The 16,186-nt window shown below is 51.9% G+C and overlaps 2 protein-coding genes across 2 annotated transcripts in view; both read left to right on the top strand.

The window, feature by feature from the left end:
* ACADS (acyl-CoA dehydrogenase short chain) overlaps window positions 1-15,863 on the top strand; it is a 56,638-nt gene extending 40,775 nt beyond the window's left edge. Inside the window, exons 2-11 of the mRNA XM_075110496.1 lie at window positions 8,277-8,356; window positions 8,707-8,870; window positions 10,632-10,781; window positions 10,982-11,093; window positions 11,495-11,646; window positions 11,917-12,087; window positions 13,386-13,523; window positions 13,790-13,885; window positions 14,230-14,286; window positions 14,948-15,863. Of these exons, the coding sequence (XP_074966597.1) occupies window positions 8,305-8,356; window positions 8,707-8,870; window positions 10,632-10,781; window positions 10,982-11,093; window positions 11,495-11,646; window positions 11,917-12,087; window positions 13,386-13,523; window positions 13,790-13,885; window positions 14,230-14,286; window positions 14,948-15,100 (1,245 nt within the window). The 5' untranslated portion in view covers window positions 8,277-8,304 and the 3' untranslated portion in view covers window positions 15,101-15,863. The remainder of the gene's footprint in view (window positions 1-8,276; window positions 8,357-8,706; window positions 8,871-10,631; window positions 10,782-10,981; window positions 11,094-11,494; window positions 11,647-11,916; window positions 12,088-13,385; window positions 13,524-13,789; window positions 13,886-14,229; window positions 14,287-14,947) is intronic.
* On the top strand, window positions 1,032-8,168 carry UNC119B (unc-119 lipid binding chaperone B). Its single transcript, XM_075110504.1, has 5 exons — window positions 1,032-1,284; window positions 1,871-1,984; window positions 2,497-2,608; window positions 2,846-3,018; window positions 3,921-8,168. Exons 1-5 carry the CDS (start codon window positions 1,086-1,088, stop codon window positions 4,031-4,033), a joined length of 711 nt encoding a protein of 236 aa, XP_074966605.1. The 5' UTR covers window positions 1,032-1,085; the 3' UTR covers window positions 4,034-8,168.
* Window positions 15,864-16,186: the final 323 nt, after the last annotated feature.

Below are 16,186 nucleotides of genomic sequence, written 5' to 3'. Positions count from 1 at the left end.
CGCTGGTCTAAATCTGTTTCCAGTCATCTTGAGAGTGTTGAGTGTTGGCTGAAGCCTGAAAAGAGGATGCAGATGTTTCTTGTTCTGCCCCAGTTCCCTGAAGAGCTGGAGGTGACTCTTAGCAGCCCTTAAGTGCCTACTGCAGGCTGGTGGGCAGCCCCTCTTTTGGGATGGAATGCATCCTTCCCTCTGTGTCATGTTCCCGTGGGACCTCTGCAATCTCTCCTGCAGGCTCAGGAGACTTCTCAGACATCCGCTGTGGCCCCTCCAATGTGTGCTTGTGGGGGTGATGGTGGCACGGCCAGGAGGCGGGCTGAGCTGGGGAGAGCGTGGCAGGGCTCCGTGGGGGACCCACCTTGGGGCACATGGTCCTGCCTCTGCCCGGACCTGGGTCCCAGCTCCGGGGGCCAGCAGCTGGGGTGTCCCCAGGCCAGGGCAGCTGTGGGGTGTGCACTCCGTGGCATCCCTGTGCTGACGGCACCCCAGCTTGCTGCTGCCTCCTGAAGAGCACTTCCCATTGTTCCCCCAAAAGGCCAGGGCTCTCTGGGGGACACCCGCTCTTTGTAATTACCTGCTCTGCTGTGGGATTCAGGCTGTGATTTAATTAACGGGTGACCCAGGTGTCCTTGCTGTGTGGCAAAGGGGTGACCCCCCGCCTTCCTGGGTGTTGCGGCAGAACTGGGGTGCGAGCTGTCAGTCCCGGGGTGCTGCTCGGGAGGGGGGCTGCTGGGGTGTGGGGTTTGTGTCGCTTTTGTGTTTCTTCTCCTCATGTAACCGCCAACTTTTCCGCCCAGCCTGGCCCGCTGCCATCAGCCCGCTGTGCGCAGCCCCGGGAGGGGGGGGAACCCCCCGAGGTGGGCGCTCGGTTCCGGGGCTCGGGCAGCGGCCGGGCGCGGCGCGGCTCCCGGCTCCCCCCTCCGGCCACGAACGCGGCGGGCCCTGCTTAGCTTCGGGTCCCGTCCCCCCCTCCCTCGCCCGCCGCGTTGCTAGGCAGCGCCCGCGCCCTCTGACCCGCCGCAGCCCCGCCCCTCGCTCCCATAGCTACCGAGGGAGGCGGCGGCCATCTTGGCGGCGGCGGCGGGGCGATGAGCGGCTCCAAGGCGCGGGCGGCGGCGGGGCCGGAGAAGAAGCCGCCGCCGGGGACCGGGGGAGCGCTGAGCCGTCTGCGGGGGCGGCGCGGTTCGGCCGACGCGGCGCCGAGGCCTCCGTGGACCGAGTCCGAGCTGCTGGCGCTGGAGACCGTCCGGCCCGAGCACGTCCTGGGGCTGTGCCGGGTGACGGAGAGTGAGTGCGGGCCAGGGGCGCGGGCGGCGGGCCCGGGGCGGGGACGGGCCCGGTGGGCCGGAGTCTGCTCAACGGGCACCGGGCGGACCAGGGGCGGGCCCCCCTCCGCCCCGACCCCGCGCTGATCCCTTAATACCCGGTGGGCCGCGGCGGAGGGGTTGGCCGTGTCCCCGGGGCGGCGGGAGCCTCGGAGCTCGGGTTGGCGCTGCCGGCCGGCGCGCCGCCGTTGGAGGTGGCTGGGGAGCGCGTACGTTGGCTGCTGGCTGCAGCAGCGCCCTGTGCCCCTGCCTTCAGCTTTGTTACAACTCCCAGAAAGTTGGGTGGGGGTGTGTGTGTTGGGTTTTTTTTTTTGTTTTTCCTCTGATCTCTGCTTTTCCATCCCGATCCCTTCCCTCTCGCCCTGCTACCCAGCACCTAGCATGCCTTTGTTTCTTCTAGCCTCAATTTTGTTCTTCTTTCACAAAGCTTATGCAAAACAACTCGCAGTATGTATCTTAATAGGCTGGGGCTAACAGAAAAAGGAATTCCTCTGGTAATTGCTCAGAGATCTTTTGAAATGCTACTATATGTTTTTCCTCTGTTCTAGACTATTTATGCAAACCTGAGGACAACATTTACAATATTGACTTCACCAGGTTTAAGATCCGGGACCTTGAAACTGGAACAGTGCTGTTTGAAATTGCAAAGCCGTCTGCTTCAGGTATGTCATGCTAACATTGCAGGGAGGCTAGAGAGACTTGGAGAGCTGACAAGTTGCGGTGCAGGACCCATACAGACCAAGCAGAAAGGTCCCTCGATATGTTCTGGTGACGAAATTCCTCTCTTTTAAGCATAGGACTGAGTTTACCTCTGCTGAGAAACTTGTTCTCATAAAAATGTGAAGTGGTTATCGTGAGATGGGGGAGTACTATCTGCTGCAAATCTTCCCTTGTTGGCTGATTATGGTACAGAGTTTCTTTCATGTGCTTTGGCAGTTGTGAGGGGGGATATCCTGTGAGATCGAGCGTGGTTTCAGCTCCAAAGCCACCAAGGCTGTGCCAACTGTCATAGCAGATCTTTATTACTTAGTGCCATTATGAGTCTCGGACCAGTTATTAAAGACCTTTACATTCAGAGCCTGAGTAATAGTCAGTTTGTCCTGATACACCCACTAGCCAGTATTACTTTGTGTACGCTGTTAGTAGAATAACTCTGAACTGGTGCATTTTCTAGAGCAAGATGAAGAGGATGAAGATGACAACAGTGAACTGGACACTAGTGCAGGCCGCTTTGTCCGTTACCAGTTCACCCCAGCATTTCTCCGTCTTCGGACTGTTGGTGCAACGTAAGTATGAGTTCATAGAAAGAAGGGAAAATCAGGTGTTTAGAAAGTGTCACTTGAGAGTTTATAACAAAACTGAGTCAAAGACTAGAGAACCCATCTTAGGCTACAAATATCAAAGTCTCTCTTTCTGGAGTGATCTGTTGGATTCTTGTGTAGCCTTGGGTCCAAGGCTCTGTTCTTCCCAATAGGAAGAGAGGTGTGTCATCTTAACTGTTTTTTTCTACTTTTTGCATACAGAGTGGAATTCACAGTGGGAGAAAAGCCAGTGTCAAACTTCAGAATGATTGAGAGACATTACTTCCGAGATCGCTTGCTGAAGAACTTTGACTTTGATTTTGGCTTCTGCATCCCTAGTAGCAGGAACACATGTGAACACATTTATGAATTCCCCCAGCTCTCAGAAGACCTTAGTAAGTATCTCCTTTCCCACCCCGAGTTGTGTTTTGTTTGTGCGTGTGCATATGCTCATTTTCACCCTCTCTACTTGTGAAAAAAGTTGGGGGGGGGGACGGGACAACAGGAATAAATAGATACAAGTTCCTGGTTTAAGCTATGTGTAATCTTGACTGAATTACAGATTTGTGCTGTAAATTCTCCTTTGAAAATGAAAGCCTAGGACAATCTGTGTAGCCAAGTCACAGGCTGTAAGAACTGGTCGGAGTCACAGGACTGACGTGCCTGGTGCCTAACAGTACAGCCCAGAAGATAACACAACCCTGAAAAAGGGTTCTCTTGGTAGCCATGCATCTGTTTTCAGCAGTTGCTTGTTAGGGCTTGAGCCTCCTGCTTCAGAACAGAACTGGCTCTTCTCAGAGAGGTGTGTTTTTGAGCCTACCAAGATGTCTGCAAATACACATTGCACAGGGTATGTTTGACCTCAGGGGATGGATGGAGCAGGAGCACGTGGGCCCTTTGGCCGCCTAGGCACTGGAGGAGGCACAGGGTTTGTACTTCGCCTGTGTACATGCAGGGAGTGCCGCTGCTTTTTCATTTACGGATTGCTACCTCTCTGCTTACAGACATGATTGTTGGTCTGCTCCAGGGGTGGCTCTGACAGTTTCTAAGGTTGTCTTATGTGGGATTACTCCATCCCCCTTTGTTTGCTTTTGACAGCACTTGTCCTGTGAGTAGGAAGAATAGGAAGGGTAAGGCCAGAGATTTTGAAGTGTGCTCAGCAGGTCAGTATGCTTCTCTTACTTGGGTAGGGCAGAGCATCAGCCTGGCAAATCCAGCAGAGTCCTTTTTACTGTCTTTATGCAGTCCAGTGGAGTGTGGCAGGCTTTTGAATGTAATTGAGCTTTTTCTTTCACAGTCCGGCTGATGGTTGAAAATCCATACGAGACCCGCTCAGACAGCTTTTACTTTGTGGACAACAAGTTGATTATGCACAACAAGGCCGACTATGCGTACAATGGAGGACAGTAATCATTCTGTGTCTGCTGGATGCTGTGATGCTGTTAACTGTTCCAGATGTCCAGGAGTGGACTGGAGTTGCTGTCTCGTGCAACAAGGCTTCTTGCCAAACCTTTTCTTCTTGCATGAGGCTGAAAACATGAAGCGAAGATGACAGCTCATGAAAGTAAAGGAAGTCTCCCTGCAACACTTCTCTGTCCAACACTCAGCGTATCCTGCCTGTCATTCTCTGTTTCTGTACCTTCTGGTACTTTGGTTAGGTCATGGATCAGAGGCACTGTTAGAAAGTGATTCCTGTTACAGTCTTTATAGTTAGGTTGCACTTCTAGTGCTTCTGATGTTTCACCTGTTGGGTGACTACCCTCTTTCAAGAGGTCATGTTGTTTGGGTAAGCTATTTCTTAGCAGGAAAATTTCCCCCTTCAAGTAGCCAGTGATGCCTGAAGAGCAGATCTCTTCTTCGGTTGGATAGATCATCTCTTCAGTGCACAGTGGTTTAGTTTGTAGCATGGCTGAGATTGCTTTTTAGGGTGCATTCCAATATTCTCCAGCAGGAAAGATAAAATAAGAGACTAATTTAGCTTCTGAGGTGTGTAGGAATCTTCCCTCTGCCTCCAGGAGCTTGAGCTGCCTCTAAGAACAGCTTAATCTGTATCTTGCCAGAGATTTCGCTAGAGATATGAGATAGGGAAAAAGAGGCTTTATCCAGGTTGGTCATGGAGTCAGTCTGACTGGATTTCTGTTTGAGCTCTTGTGAGCAGATTGTTGAATTTTGGGGCTCGGGGGTCAACCTTAGAGCTGAAGTTAATCTCAGTATATTTACCGTTTCTCCTGCTTCCCTTTGTGTAGGAATTTTGGCTCTTGCTATACAATGTATTGCCTTTTAGGTCAACAGCACATTGTCAGTCTAGATGGGGTGAAGAGGAGGTGTCAGTCTAGTGGCTTAGAGGAAAAAGGGAGAATGTCAAAAATCACTCAGAAAATGTGTAGGAAGCAGAGCTTCTTTCAACCTCTCTATACTTTTAAACCTGAATGATCTGTGAGAGGTGCTGGAAGGAGAGAAGGTGGTGCAATCAGCTCATTTGCTTTGTTTCAGTTGAGGTATTAGTAGCTAAAAGCTTCCCGGGTCAGATCACTCAGTGTTACGAAGTGGGATTCTTACAAAGTGAGAATTTATATGATGAGCTTTTTACTTGTTTGAGTTCCCATCACTGCTTTGGCTACTTAGCTGCTTATTTATGGTTTAGGAGGTTCTGCTGAGTTAGTGCCAGACCAGAGAGTATGTATTTCACAGCTGCGTTTGGGGATCTGGCGATAGGAAATAGCATCATGCTGCTGAGAAGACATGGGTCTCCCCACTGCCATGCTGGAGCCCAGCTCCTGACCATGCAGAATCTCAGCTAACAAAACCTTTTTCTACCTATTTTTCTGCTCTCAAGGCTGGTATTTTTCCAGTCCCCACCTGGGCTGGTCAGTCATGTCTCTTGTATATGGGAGTTAGGTTGCGTCTAGACGAGAGGTGGTTGGTAGTATTAGTTCCACGTGTTCCTTGACACAGTTGAAATCTAACTCCTTGGTGGATACAGTTGGTTACCTATTGTGTAAAGTACGATTCAGCATAGTTCATGTTTTAGCAGGATTAAGTGGGGTGTTAATGCATAGACAGCAATAGGAAACCACTGCCTTTACCTCGCAGATTAGCAATGTCAGCTTTGGTGTAGAAGATAGCTGGCATCAGGGTAAGCAGTGAGAGTATGTAGGGTGGCAGCCATTAAAGAATCTCCAGCTCTTGGGAAGATATTTAATTATGATTAACCACAACAAATGACCTGTTCTGGGTGGAGCATTAATCATGAGCAACCACAACAAATGTCTGGGGAATGCGGAGGGGCAAGGTCTGTGTGGTTGAAAGACAGTTCTGCTACCATCAATCCCCCCCAGCATCTCCAAAGGCACTTAGGCAATCTTGTTTAGTTATTTCAGAATTAGTTAAAGCTGCTTGTAAGGTGGAGTGTGAGATGCCTCTTGCAGTGATTGTCTTCAGAAGCCTCGTGCCATGCTGGCGAGCTGGGAAACATTTCTTTTGATGGAAGAACAGGTAGTTACTTGTGACACAGCAGAGCTGCCTGGAAGTATTTCCATCCTGAAGTGTTCTGAGATGCTCAGGATAGTGTCTGAAGAGCCTGGTAGTCGTTCCCTGGGAAATTTTAGCATATTGAGCTGAATTTGTATGTAGTATAAATCCTGGTGCCTTTAAAATGTTACTTTGCTTCACACAGAAAATGAGATAAATCTCTTGCTTTTCTTGTGAGTGTGATGATTCCCACCGGTTTTCTGTGTCAGTGTAAGGTTCTTAAAAGGAAGATAGACTGTTGCCAGAGTGAGCAGCAGTTTGGAGTAGTCAGTGTGCAGCTCTGCACGGTCGGGGTATTTGTAGGGGTGTGTGTGCCACCTAGCCGATGCTTTGCAGAGTGCGACGGAGAGCAGGAGAGTGCTCAGCCAAATGTAAATGAGACATTTGATGCTTACAGGAAAGTGGATTCCTGTTTTTAGTCATTACCTCTGCCAGCAGCAATAAGAAAAAAGCTTTGAAGTATTACTTTCCCATTGGTGAATGCATTGGCTATTCAGCAATAAAAAAAGGAAAACCGGAGGAAAATCTGAAGACTTGCAGGCAGCACTAGCACTAGCACCCCTTGATTTCTAGCTGAATTTGTTTGCTTTGGCAAATTAGAAGGTCTTTGCCCAGAAAGCATGCTGCAGGAAAAGAAGTCCCTACAAGAGGGCAACCCAGCACTGAAAGAGTTGATTGTAATTCAAAAAGTCAGGGATGTCCAAACTCCTGTCCCCGCTTTGGCCGCTTCCCTGAGGTTCCTTTTCTCTTAGATGCCTTCTATAGAGTGTCTTCTCTTTGTGGCAGGGATGATGTGTTTGGTAAACATGATCTAACAGAGTCTTCCTTCTGGATTGCATGCTCTGATGCTCTAATGATGGGTCAAAGCTACTCATGCCAGTGAGCTGGGAAGATATTCCAGTGGGATCTCATCCTTGTCCTGGCCAGGTGCTGTGAACACAAGGGAGTGACCAGTGTCGGTTAAAGTTTGAACAAGGGAAAAGGGTATCGGTGCAGACAGCTGCTCTCAGGTCGTGTGCCGAGCTGGAAAGAGTTAGGATCATGCTGTGTTCTGTATGTATAACAAAAAAAGGGACCAAACCCACAAACTCATGTTAAATATTTTCAGTATTTGTCCTCTTAGGACCAGGACCTCCCTTTCACATTTTTTGAGGCGAGTGCTTTGGATCCATGCAAGCAGGCTTCCTGGACAGCTATTTTCATGACTGAAGAATACATATTGCACCTTGTGAAGGAACGTCACCTCTTGTATGGACTGGGTACTGCTGCCCCTGTCCTCTGGTTTTGGTAGGAAGTGTCTTTGTGTCTTTTCCCTTAGGATTTTCAATGTCTCTTGCTGCAGTGAAGCAGCAGCAGCCTTCTCTCTGGTGCTTGAGGATGTTTATTCCGCTTATCTGAGGGTTCAGGAAGGATAAAACAAGTATTTGGAAGGCAGAAATGAATGAGGAAGGTGGTGATGGTGCAGCAGTAAGGTCCAAACATGGTAACTCTACTTCTCAGCCCTGTGTTTCATGACATCCTCTTCAGCTGTTTCCCACTGCCTTCTGCCCTGCTGTCCTGTCACACGGAGCTACTGAGCCTTGTGCTACCGCAGAGCGTGGTCCCGTGTCAGGGTAACCCTTGGACTTTAACACAGCCATCTCCCTGTAGCTTTATGGTGAGGCCGAGGGACAGCTGCCTGGCAGAGTCGTCACCCCTTCCCCTGCAGCAAGGGCAAAACCGAACACCAGCAACCGCCAGCTCCGCCTGCCTGGATCTCAGTGCCGTTACAGGACATGTATTTGTATCTCTCACAGCGTGGCCTTTGGGCTGCTGGCGCGTCACCCTCCTCCGTGCTGTCCCCTCTGGGCACTGTGCAGGGCCCGTGGTGGCCGTGCCCATGTGCTCTCGGGGTCCCAGCACGCTGCCGGCAGCCCCCCTGCCCTCCGCGGCGCGGTGTCCGCGTGACGACGACTTTGTACAAAACCTTATTTTGTCACCAGCAATAGTAATAAAGAAACCTCCCATTTTCGCACGGGCGGGGGTCCAGTTTTGGGGGCGGGGCCGAGGGCTGCGGGGGGCGGGGCTACGGGCAGGGCAGCGGGTGGGGGGGGCCGCCTCCACAGCGCGTGCGTCGTCGCCCCCTCCGCGCGCTCCGTGAGGCGGCAGGCATGGCGGCGGCGGGGCTGGTCGCCCGCGGCGGCGGGGCGAGGGCGCCCAGGGGTGAGGGAGCCCGCGGTCGGCGGCCTCAGTCTCGCATGGCCGCGGCCGTAAGGGGGGCTGCGGGGCACGCCCGGGGGGTGTGAAGAGACCGCGACCCTCGCCGGGGGGCGGTGCCCCGGTGCCCTTCAGGGCCTGGCGCGGGTTACCTCAGGCGCGGCGCCGCCCGTCAGCCGAGGTCCCCGGCCCGCCGCGTCCCGTGAGGAGTGCTGGGGAAAGGCCTCCCTCCGGGCAGGCCCCCGGGCGCCTTGCATGAGTCCCGCCTGGGGCCGGGCCCTCCCGGGCCGGCTTCACCCTTCTCCCCAGGGCGCGCAGGGAAAGCAACAGCGCTTAATTCCTTCCGTTCCTTCTAGCGCTGGCCTTCGGGTTCCTCCGCCGGCTGCACACGGTGTACCAGAGCGCGGAGCTGCCAGAAACCCACCAGATGCTGCGCCAGACGTGCCGGGACTTCGCAGAAAAGGAGCTGATGCCTTTGGCCGCTAAGCTGGATAAGGAGCACCGCTTCCCGGCCGAGCAGGTGGGAGGGGGGCACCGGAGGGGCGGCTGGGCTCCTTCAGAGCCCGACTTCCCCCTGCTGCTGCCGCAGGGCCGCCTGCGCCTGAAGCTAAATGTATGTTAAGCTCTGCCTTAGTTTGGACCGACTTGTGGGAGAGTTCTTAGAGTGTGGAGGTTTTAATGCCCACAGGACATTTTGAGCTCTTTACCTTTACTTGTATCTGGCTTTAGTACCATGGAATTTTCAGTTCTCTTACTGACTTCCCTATGGGCTGTAATTGCAAATGACTTACAAAGTCAATGAAATACTTTTATAGACTGCACATAACTATAAAAATGGTTTACAGTGGGAACCGTAGATGAGCTGAGTGCATTTCAGATAGTGAAGGGAAGAAAAGAGGTCAGGAGGTAGGAGATGCATGTTGGTCAGGAGGATGGGGCCAGACTCTTTTCAGAGGTGCCCAATGAGAGGCCAAGGGGTGATGGTCTCAAGCTGGAACACAGGAAGTTCCATCTCAGTATAAGAAAAACCCCTTCCCTTTGCAGGTGCCAGAGCAGTGGAACAGGCTGCCCAGAGAGGCTGTGGGGTCCCTTCCCTGGAGACATTCACACCCCGCCTGGACATGGTCCTGTGCCCCTGCTCTGGGGGTGCCTGCTCAAGCAGGGGTGGGACAGGATGATCTCCAGAGGTCCCTTCCAACCCCCACCAGCCTGTGATTCTGTATTACCTTCTTGCAAACCGTTTTGTAGATCATTTGTTCTGTAAAATTTTGTCCTTGTGCAGCCCTAGGCTGAAGCTCAGCAGTCTCAAAGGTAAAGCTCTAATGATTTTTTATCAGCCAGATTTCCCATTGAGAGCTTCCTACTGATAGGAGACAGGCAAGGAGAAAAGCTTTGCAAAGTGGGAGGCTAAGGAAATGCTGCTGGGGTTATGTCTCCCTATTTCACCTTCAGAAGGCTTCCCTCTAAATAATCGAGAGCCTTGTCTTAGGCAGCAGTGACTGCGTACAGCTCTTGTTGAAGTCATTGGGACCTGGGGACGCTTACCAGTTTGTACAGTCAGATTCCCATTTCCTCAGGAATTGTGCGCATCTTTTCCCCTGTGCACATCCCTGCTACGACCTGTCATTATCTCCATGTGTATTTGCTGTGGTGCTGGTGGTGCAGCGGATCTTGCTTGTGTCAGCAGTGGTGTGGCCAGCAGGAGCCAGGCAGGGATGGGGCCCCTGTTCTCGGCCCTGGGGAGGCCCCACCTCGAATGCTGGGCTCAGGTTTGGGCCCCTCGGGACAAGAAGGGCCTGGAGGGGCTGGAGCGTGTCCAGAGAAGGGCAGCAGGGCTTGGGGCAGGGTCTGGAGCACAAGTGTGCTGGGGGGCGGCTGAGGGAGCTGGGGAGGTTTAGCCTGGAGAAGGGGAGGCTGAGGGGAGCCCTTCTCACTCTCTGCAGCTGCCTGAGAGGGGCTGGAGTGAGGGGAGGGTTGGTCTCTTCTCCCAAGTCACCAGTGACAGGATGAGAGGGAATGGCTTCAACCTGCATCGGGGAGGTTTAGGTTGGAGATAAGGGACAATGTCTTTCCTGCAGAGTGGTCAGGCACTGGCACGGGCTGCCCAGAGTGGTGGGGGAGTCACCATCCCTGGGGGTGTTGAAAAATCACATAGACGTGGCACTTGGGGACATGGTTTAGGAGGCCTGGAGGTGTTGGGGTGATGGTCGGACTTGACGCTCTTGGAGGTCTTTTCCAACCTTAATCTATTCTATCTTACTTCTTCATTCCCTACCTGCAGGTGAAGAAGATGGGTGGCTTAGGGCTGCTGGCTATGGATGTGCCAGAGCAGTACAAAGGAGCAGGCCTCGACTACCTGGCCTATTCCATTGCTGTGGAGGAGATCAGCAGGGGCTGTGCATCCACGGGTGTCATTATCAGCGTCAATAATGTAAGTGTTTCAGGTTGTGGGTGAGGGACAGGTGTGGAGCTGAGTCTGGCGTCAGGGGGGTTACTGGAGAGGAGTGCATGGGAGAAATGGGATCTCGTCCTGTGGTGGGTTCTGGTGTGTTGGAGAGCACTTAGATATTAGGGAGTCACTGGATGGCTTGTACCTTCAGGAGGCACTAACTTGACTCTCAATTCTTAAAGTCTCTGTATTTAGGGCCAATACTCAAGTTTGGCTCTGAAGAACAGAAGCACAAGTGGATTGCTCCCTTCACTGGTGGAGAGAAGATTGGATGTTTTGCCCTTAGCGAACCAGGTGATGTGACTGTTACCGTTCCTGTTGCAAAGAACGTAGGGTAGCTTCTTTCCTTAGTCAGGCTGAGGATCATAGTTCTGTGAAACTATAACAGTTTGTAGAAAGGTGGTTTCTAGCAATTCTATATAAATGAAGCCTCAGTGCCCGAGGTATTACCTGCTGTCCCTGTGGTCCACACTGAAAATTTTCATCTCCTCAGTGTGAGCAGAGCTCTGGAGATGGACCTGTCTTAGACATGCAGGCCTTTCCCCTTCCTGCTTGGGTCCTCTGGGAGGGACCATGCTGCCGCTACTGTCATTACAGGCAGTGCCATGAGCTGCGGCGGGGTGCGGGCAGGGCGTGGGCTTGTGCCCTGGGCGGCCGCTGATTGCTCGAGTTTTGTTTGCTGGTGCCTTGCTCAGGAAATGGCAGTGACGCAGGCGCGGCATCCACGGTGGCACGCCTGGATGGTGACGAGTGGGTTCTGAACGGCACCAAGGCCTGGATCACCAACGCCTGGGATGCCTCGGCCACTGTGGTCTTTGCTACTACGGATAAAGCCCTGAAGCACAAGGTGTGTTCAGTGGGTCAGTCAGGAAAAGGGGCTGGGAGTAAAGGAGCTGTGCAGGAGAATCGCTTTGAAAAGGTTCTGGGGGCTCTGTATTTAGAGCTGTGCAGGGATTGAGCAGAGGAGGGGCTGATGTGTGCTGGCTTTGTTCTGTCTTAGCCCTCCCTTCTCCCGGTTACCCGGGCATGTGGCTCTTGTGAGCCATGTTTATTTCCTGCTGCCACACCGGTAAGTGGGAAGTTGGCATCATTTCCAAGAGTTCGGGTCTTGTTGCAGGGTATTAGTGCGTTCCTGGTTCCCATGCCAACTGCTGGGCTGTCGCTGGGGAAGAAAGAAGACAAGCTGGGAATCCGAGCCTCTTCCACTGCCAACCTAATATTTGAGGACTGCCGGATACCCAAGGCCAACCTACTGGGGCAGCTGGGAATGGGCTTCAAAATTGCCATGGTAAGAGACGGATCGGGTGCAGCTGTGGTGGTGTAAAGCTGTGGTTCCCAAGCTTACTGCCTTCAGAACCATTTTCAGCCTTAGGATCACTTTGGTGAGAACCGGTAGCGTAAGCTCTTCTGTGTAACATTAAGCAGTTGACCCCTCCTGCCAATGTGGGAGGAATCATTCGTGTGGTCTGATGAATCATTAATTTGCCATAGATCCTTGACAGCACTTTTATTACAGACTCAGTGTGGCAGTCCTCAGATGAAGGGATGCCAATGCCACTGAGGTACTGTGTGAGCAGGGTTGGAGTATTTTAATTTTTCTCCTCTCCCAACCCTCTACTCCTCCAGTTTGTACCTGTAGATAAAGGGAAAAGACAGCATTTTCCCTAAATTCTTTGGCAGAGGAAAGCTGTGCTGAGAGCACAGGACAACCTCTGGGTAGCATCTAAAGGGGGATGGGATTGGAGTTACAGCACGTGTGTGACTTCTGAGGAGCCAGGCAGCTGTGGAACAGCGCAGTCCCTGCAGTGCCGCGCTTCCCCTTGGAAGTGTTCATCGCTCTCTGTAGGGGCAAAACACATTTGGTGGCCTGACTTCTTGAAAAGGCTGAGCTTCGGGGAGACCAGCCCCTTCCAGTGTGTCCACAACTGAAAGAACACATCACTCACCAACCATTTGTTTTTTTTAAGACACTCAGTCCTGGGCTGAGAAGATGAAGCCTTTTTTCTTGCGCTGCTGTGAATTCTCCCTGCGCATAGTGAGGCAGGGAAGCAGTTAAGAGACTAATGGGCAGGTATTTGAGACAGGTCAGGTTACTGACTCAATTCACTAGTCGTTTTGAAAAATGCTTGCTTCAGTGTGTGTACTAATGATGCGGGCAAAGAGGAAAACGGAAAACTGACCGGATTTCCTCTTTTTTTTTTTTTTTTTTTTTTTTTTTTTTCTCATTTAAAGTAAAATCAGCTGCACAGTGACCCGGGCTCTAGCTGAAGGGTGCTTTTCAGCCTCTTCAAGAGCAGATGCTCCTTGCTGTACTTGGTTTTTTTTTTGTTAGCTAATTTTTTTGTTAGCTAATAAGAAGCAATACCTTTGCTTTCTGCTTTCCTTCTTGTTCCCCTGGCTTCTCTCTGCAGCGCCCAGTGCATTTTGTAGCTCTCCATTCCTGCATAACCGGGAACATTCTGAATCAAGGAGGTCTGACCAGAGGATACTAAGGCTACAGCAGCTTCCCAGCAAGAGCAGAAATGCGAGTGTATTATTTTTGATCAAGCACAAGTTGACATAACACATATACATTGTCTTTTGCAGCAAACTCTAGATGCAGGAAGGATTGGTATTGCCTCACAGGCTCTTGGAATAGCACAGGCAGCTCTGGACTGTGCTGTGGATTATGCTGAAAAGCGAACGGCCTTTGGGGCGCCCATCACAAAGCTGCAGGCAGTGCAGGTATGAGCTCGGTGGGCGGGGCAGTTCCAGACATTGCTGGTGCTGGTGGAAGGTTGATGTGGGTACTCGGGTGTGGCATCAGGCACACTTTGCACTGTCTGGCATAAACAAGGTCATCATTTCTGTTTTCAAACACCATTAAAACTGATGGGATGGAGGTGCTCCTTTTCTAGCAATAGCGGCCTCAGAGGTGGGAGACCTGTGCTGTATGTTCTTGTGTGGGGATCGGCTGCCAACTGGAACAAAGGCAGCGTTTGTTGTTGCAGTTTAAGCTGGCAGATATGGCTGTGGCCCTGGAGGGCGCGCGCTTGCTGACCTGGAGAGCTGCCATGCTGAAAGACAATGGGAAGCCCTTCACAAAGGTATTTCCAACCTCATGTTTGTCTAGCAGTGACAGTGCTGGGCACAGGCTCGAGGCAAGGTAACTGTGCTGTGTACAGCATCACTGCCTTCAGCTCCTGCCCAGCCAGCACTGTCGGTGTTTAACCCACCAGGAGATACTGGACTCTGCTGTCCAGCCTCAGGCAGCCTGCTGAGCCTAGTCCTGGTTTTAGCCAAGGGGGAAGGGGTGGCTGCTGTCAGCTGGTGCCAATGATGAGTCCTGTCTCTCTGCACAGCCGGTCTGTGAGCTTGCAAGCACCTCATGCAAGTGAGCTGCTCCTTTTTGTGGTAGCTGCACCCTCAGTGATGTTTTCCTTCCCCAAAGGAAGCAGCGATGGCCAAGCTGGCTGCATCGGAAGCTGCAACGGCCATCGCTCATCAGGTAACTGTTTCAGTTGACATTTCTGATATACAACATGCCGAAAGGAAGTTTGTGCTCCTTCCCCTTGTCACACAACCACTGCCTGGGGAAGGTGGGATGGAATTTTTTGTGTTTTGTTTTAAAAAAAAACAAAACAAACCCACACCCACGTGGCTGAAGTGGTCAGCACAATCATGTTGCTGGATTTCAGGGTGGGCAGGGGTTTATGCTGGCCTATGGTAGCATTGTGATTCCACCTTGTGCCTTCTGCTGTCCAGGGCCACGTCAAGGTTTTGACAGGGATCCACGGTGTGTGGGGGGGGGGGGGGGCGGGGAGCGTGGGTGCACCAGTCACGGCTAGGAGTAAGTCTGCAACACCGTGAGCAGATGGAGAAGTACCTCCAACCGTCATTTCATTTCCCATCCTTAATAAAAGTGCCATAGCTGAACATGGATGACTAACAAATACTGCTGTAGCTATTAATTCTCTCACTGGGACATCAGTCTTGCTCTCACCCAGCTCAAATCCTCTTTACTGTCTGAGTGCAAATGGGCTGCAGTCATCCCCATCGGCCCCAGCCCCAGTTGTGCCTGCAATGGGCTCACCTCCTTTGAAGGTGGCTGTGTTTTGTAGGACATGAATTCGCTGACCCTGCTTCCTTTCTAACATGCTTCGTTTCAGGCCATTCAGATCCTGGGCGGGATGGGCTATGTGACCGAGATGCCAGCAGAACGCCATTACCGTGATGCTCGTATCACTGAGATCTATGAGGGGACCAGTGAGATCCAAAGACTGGTGATAGCAGGGCAATTGCTGAAGGCCTACCGCAGCTGAAGACGCCAACTAGAGCAAGATGCTGCCCCAAAGTGCCTGATAATGGTGCAAAACTGATTTGAGTCTTGGCCTTCTTGAACAAGGCTAATGATGGAAGGTTTCCTCACCAATGAGTAACTGACGCTCATGTTAAAAATGTGCTGATTCTTCTTTGGACAAAATACGGTGCGTGGAAGGGCATATCTAGCATTGTAAGTGGTGGCTGTAAGTGCAGGAGGGAGGAGGCAACCTGCCCTTTTAGGGGACTATAGGTCTGTTCCTAAACCAGAGAGTTGTTTTGTTTTGGTAGCAGCAACGTCACTTTGCTCTTCAGTGAAGTCAGCAGCTTTCCTTGTGCGCTTCCCAGCCACCGCGTGTTCAGCAAGGATTTGTCACGACACGGTACTCAGTAACCACTGCCAATGAGCAGTGCCGCGCGACATGACCCTGTGCCCTGGTCCAGGCCAGGGTTGCCTCTTCTGATCAGGCTTTGATGAATTTCAGGTGTGGGATGCAGCTCTCTGTGAGCGCCTAATTGGACACAGGCTGTGCAGCAATGTGCTTCTTCCAGCCGGAGCGGAGCCAGGCAGGAGGACACAGGCACTTCCCCCATACAAAGGGTGCTTCGTGGAGCCTGTGGGTGCTGGCTGTGTGGAGGTAAAAACAAAGGTCAGGAAACCCCTCCCCGATCTCGCCCAGCAGAGCCCAGCGGCCTTAGACATAGGTCTAAAAGCAAAGGACACAAAAGCTGCAATGCCTGGGACTGATTTTTTTTTCCCCAAAACCAAAAACCAAAAAACCCCAAACAACCAGAAAACAAACAAACAAACAAAGCCAAACCACAACCCTCTGCTCCCAAAGCTGCTTTTACTATACCAATAACTACCCAAAGGAAAGGAAATGTGTGAAGTGGCAGTAACAGCCTTTAATATCTACATGGTTTGGGCAACAGCAAGGAAATGAGCAGATGTCATAGAAAACCGTACCAGGACGCTTTAGCAGTAGCACATATCCCCAGTCAGTTATCTTTGGCAAGACGTTAACTTTCAGAAGATGGAACAGCCAAAAGAAAAGCTCTGCACTGAGGAAAAGATGGTGAGGATTAAG

This window comes from Phalacrocorax aristotelis, chromosome 15, assembly GCF_949628215.1.
Source record: "Phalacrocorax aristotelis chromosome 15, bGulAri2.1, whole genome shotgun sequence".
Taxonomy (NCBI): Eukaryota; Metazoa; Chordata; class Aves; order Suliformes; family Phalacrocoracidae; genus Phalacrocorax; species Phalacrocorax aristotelis.
Note: the sequence above shows the minus strand (reverse complement) of the source record. Positions and strands in the feature narration are given on the sequence as shown.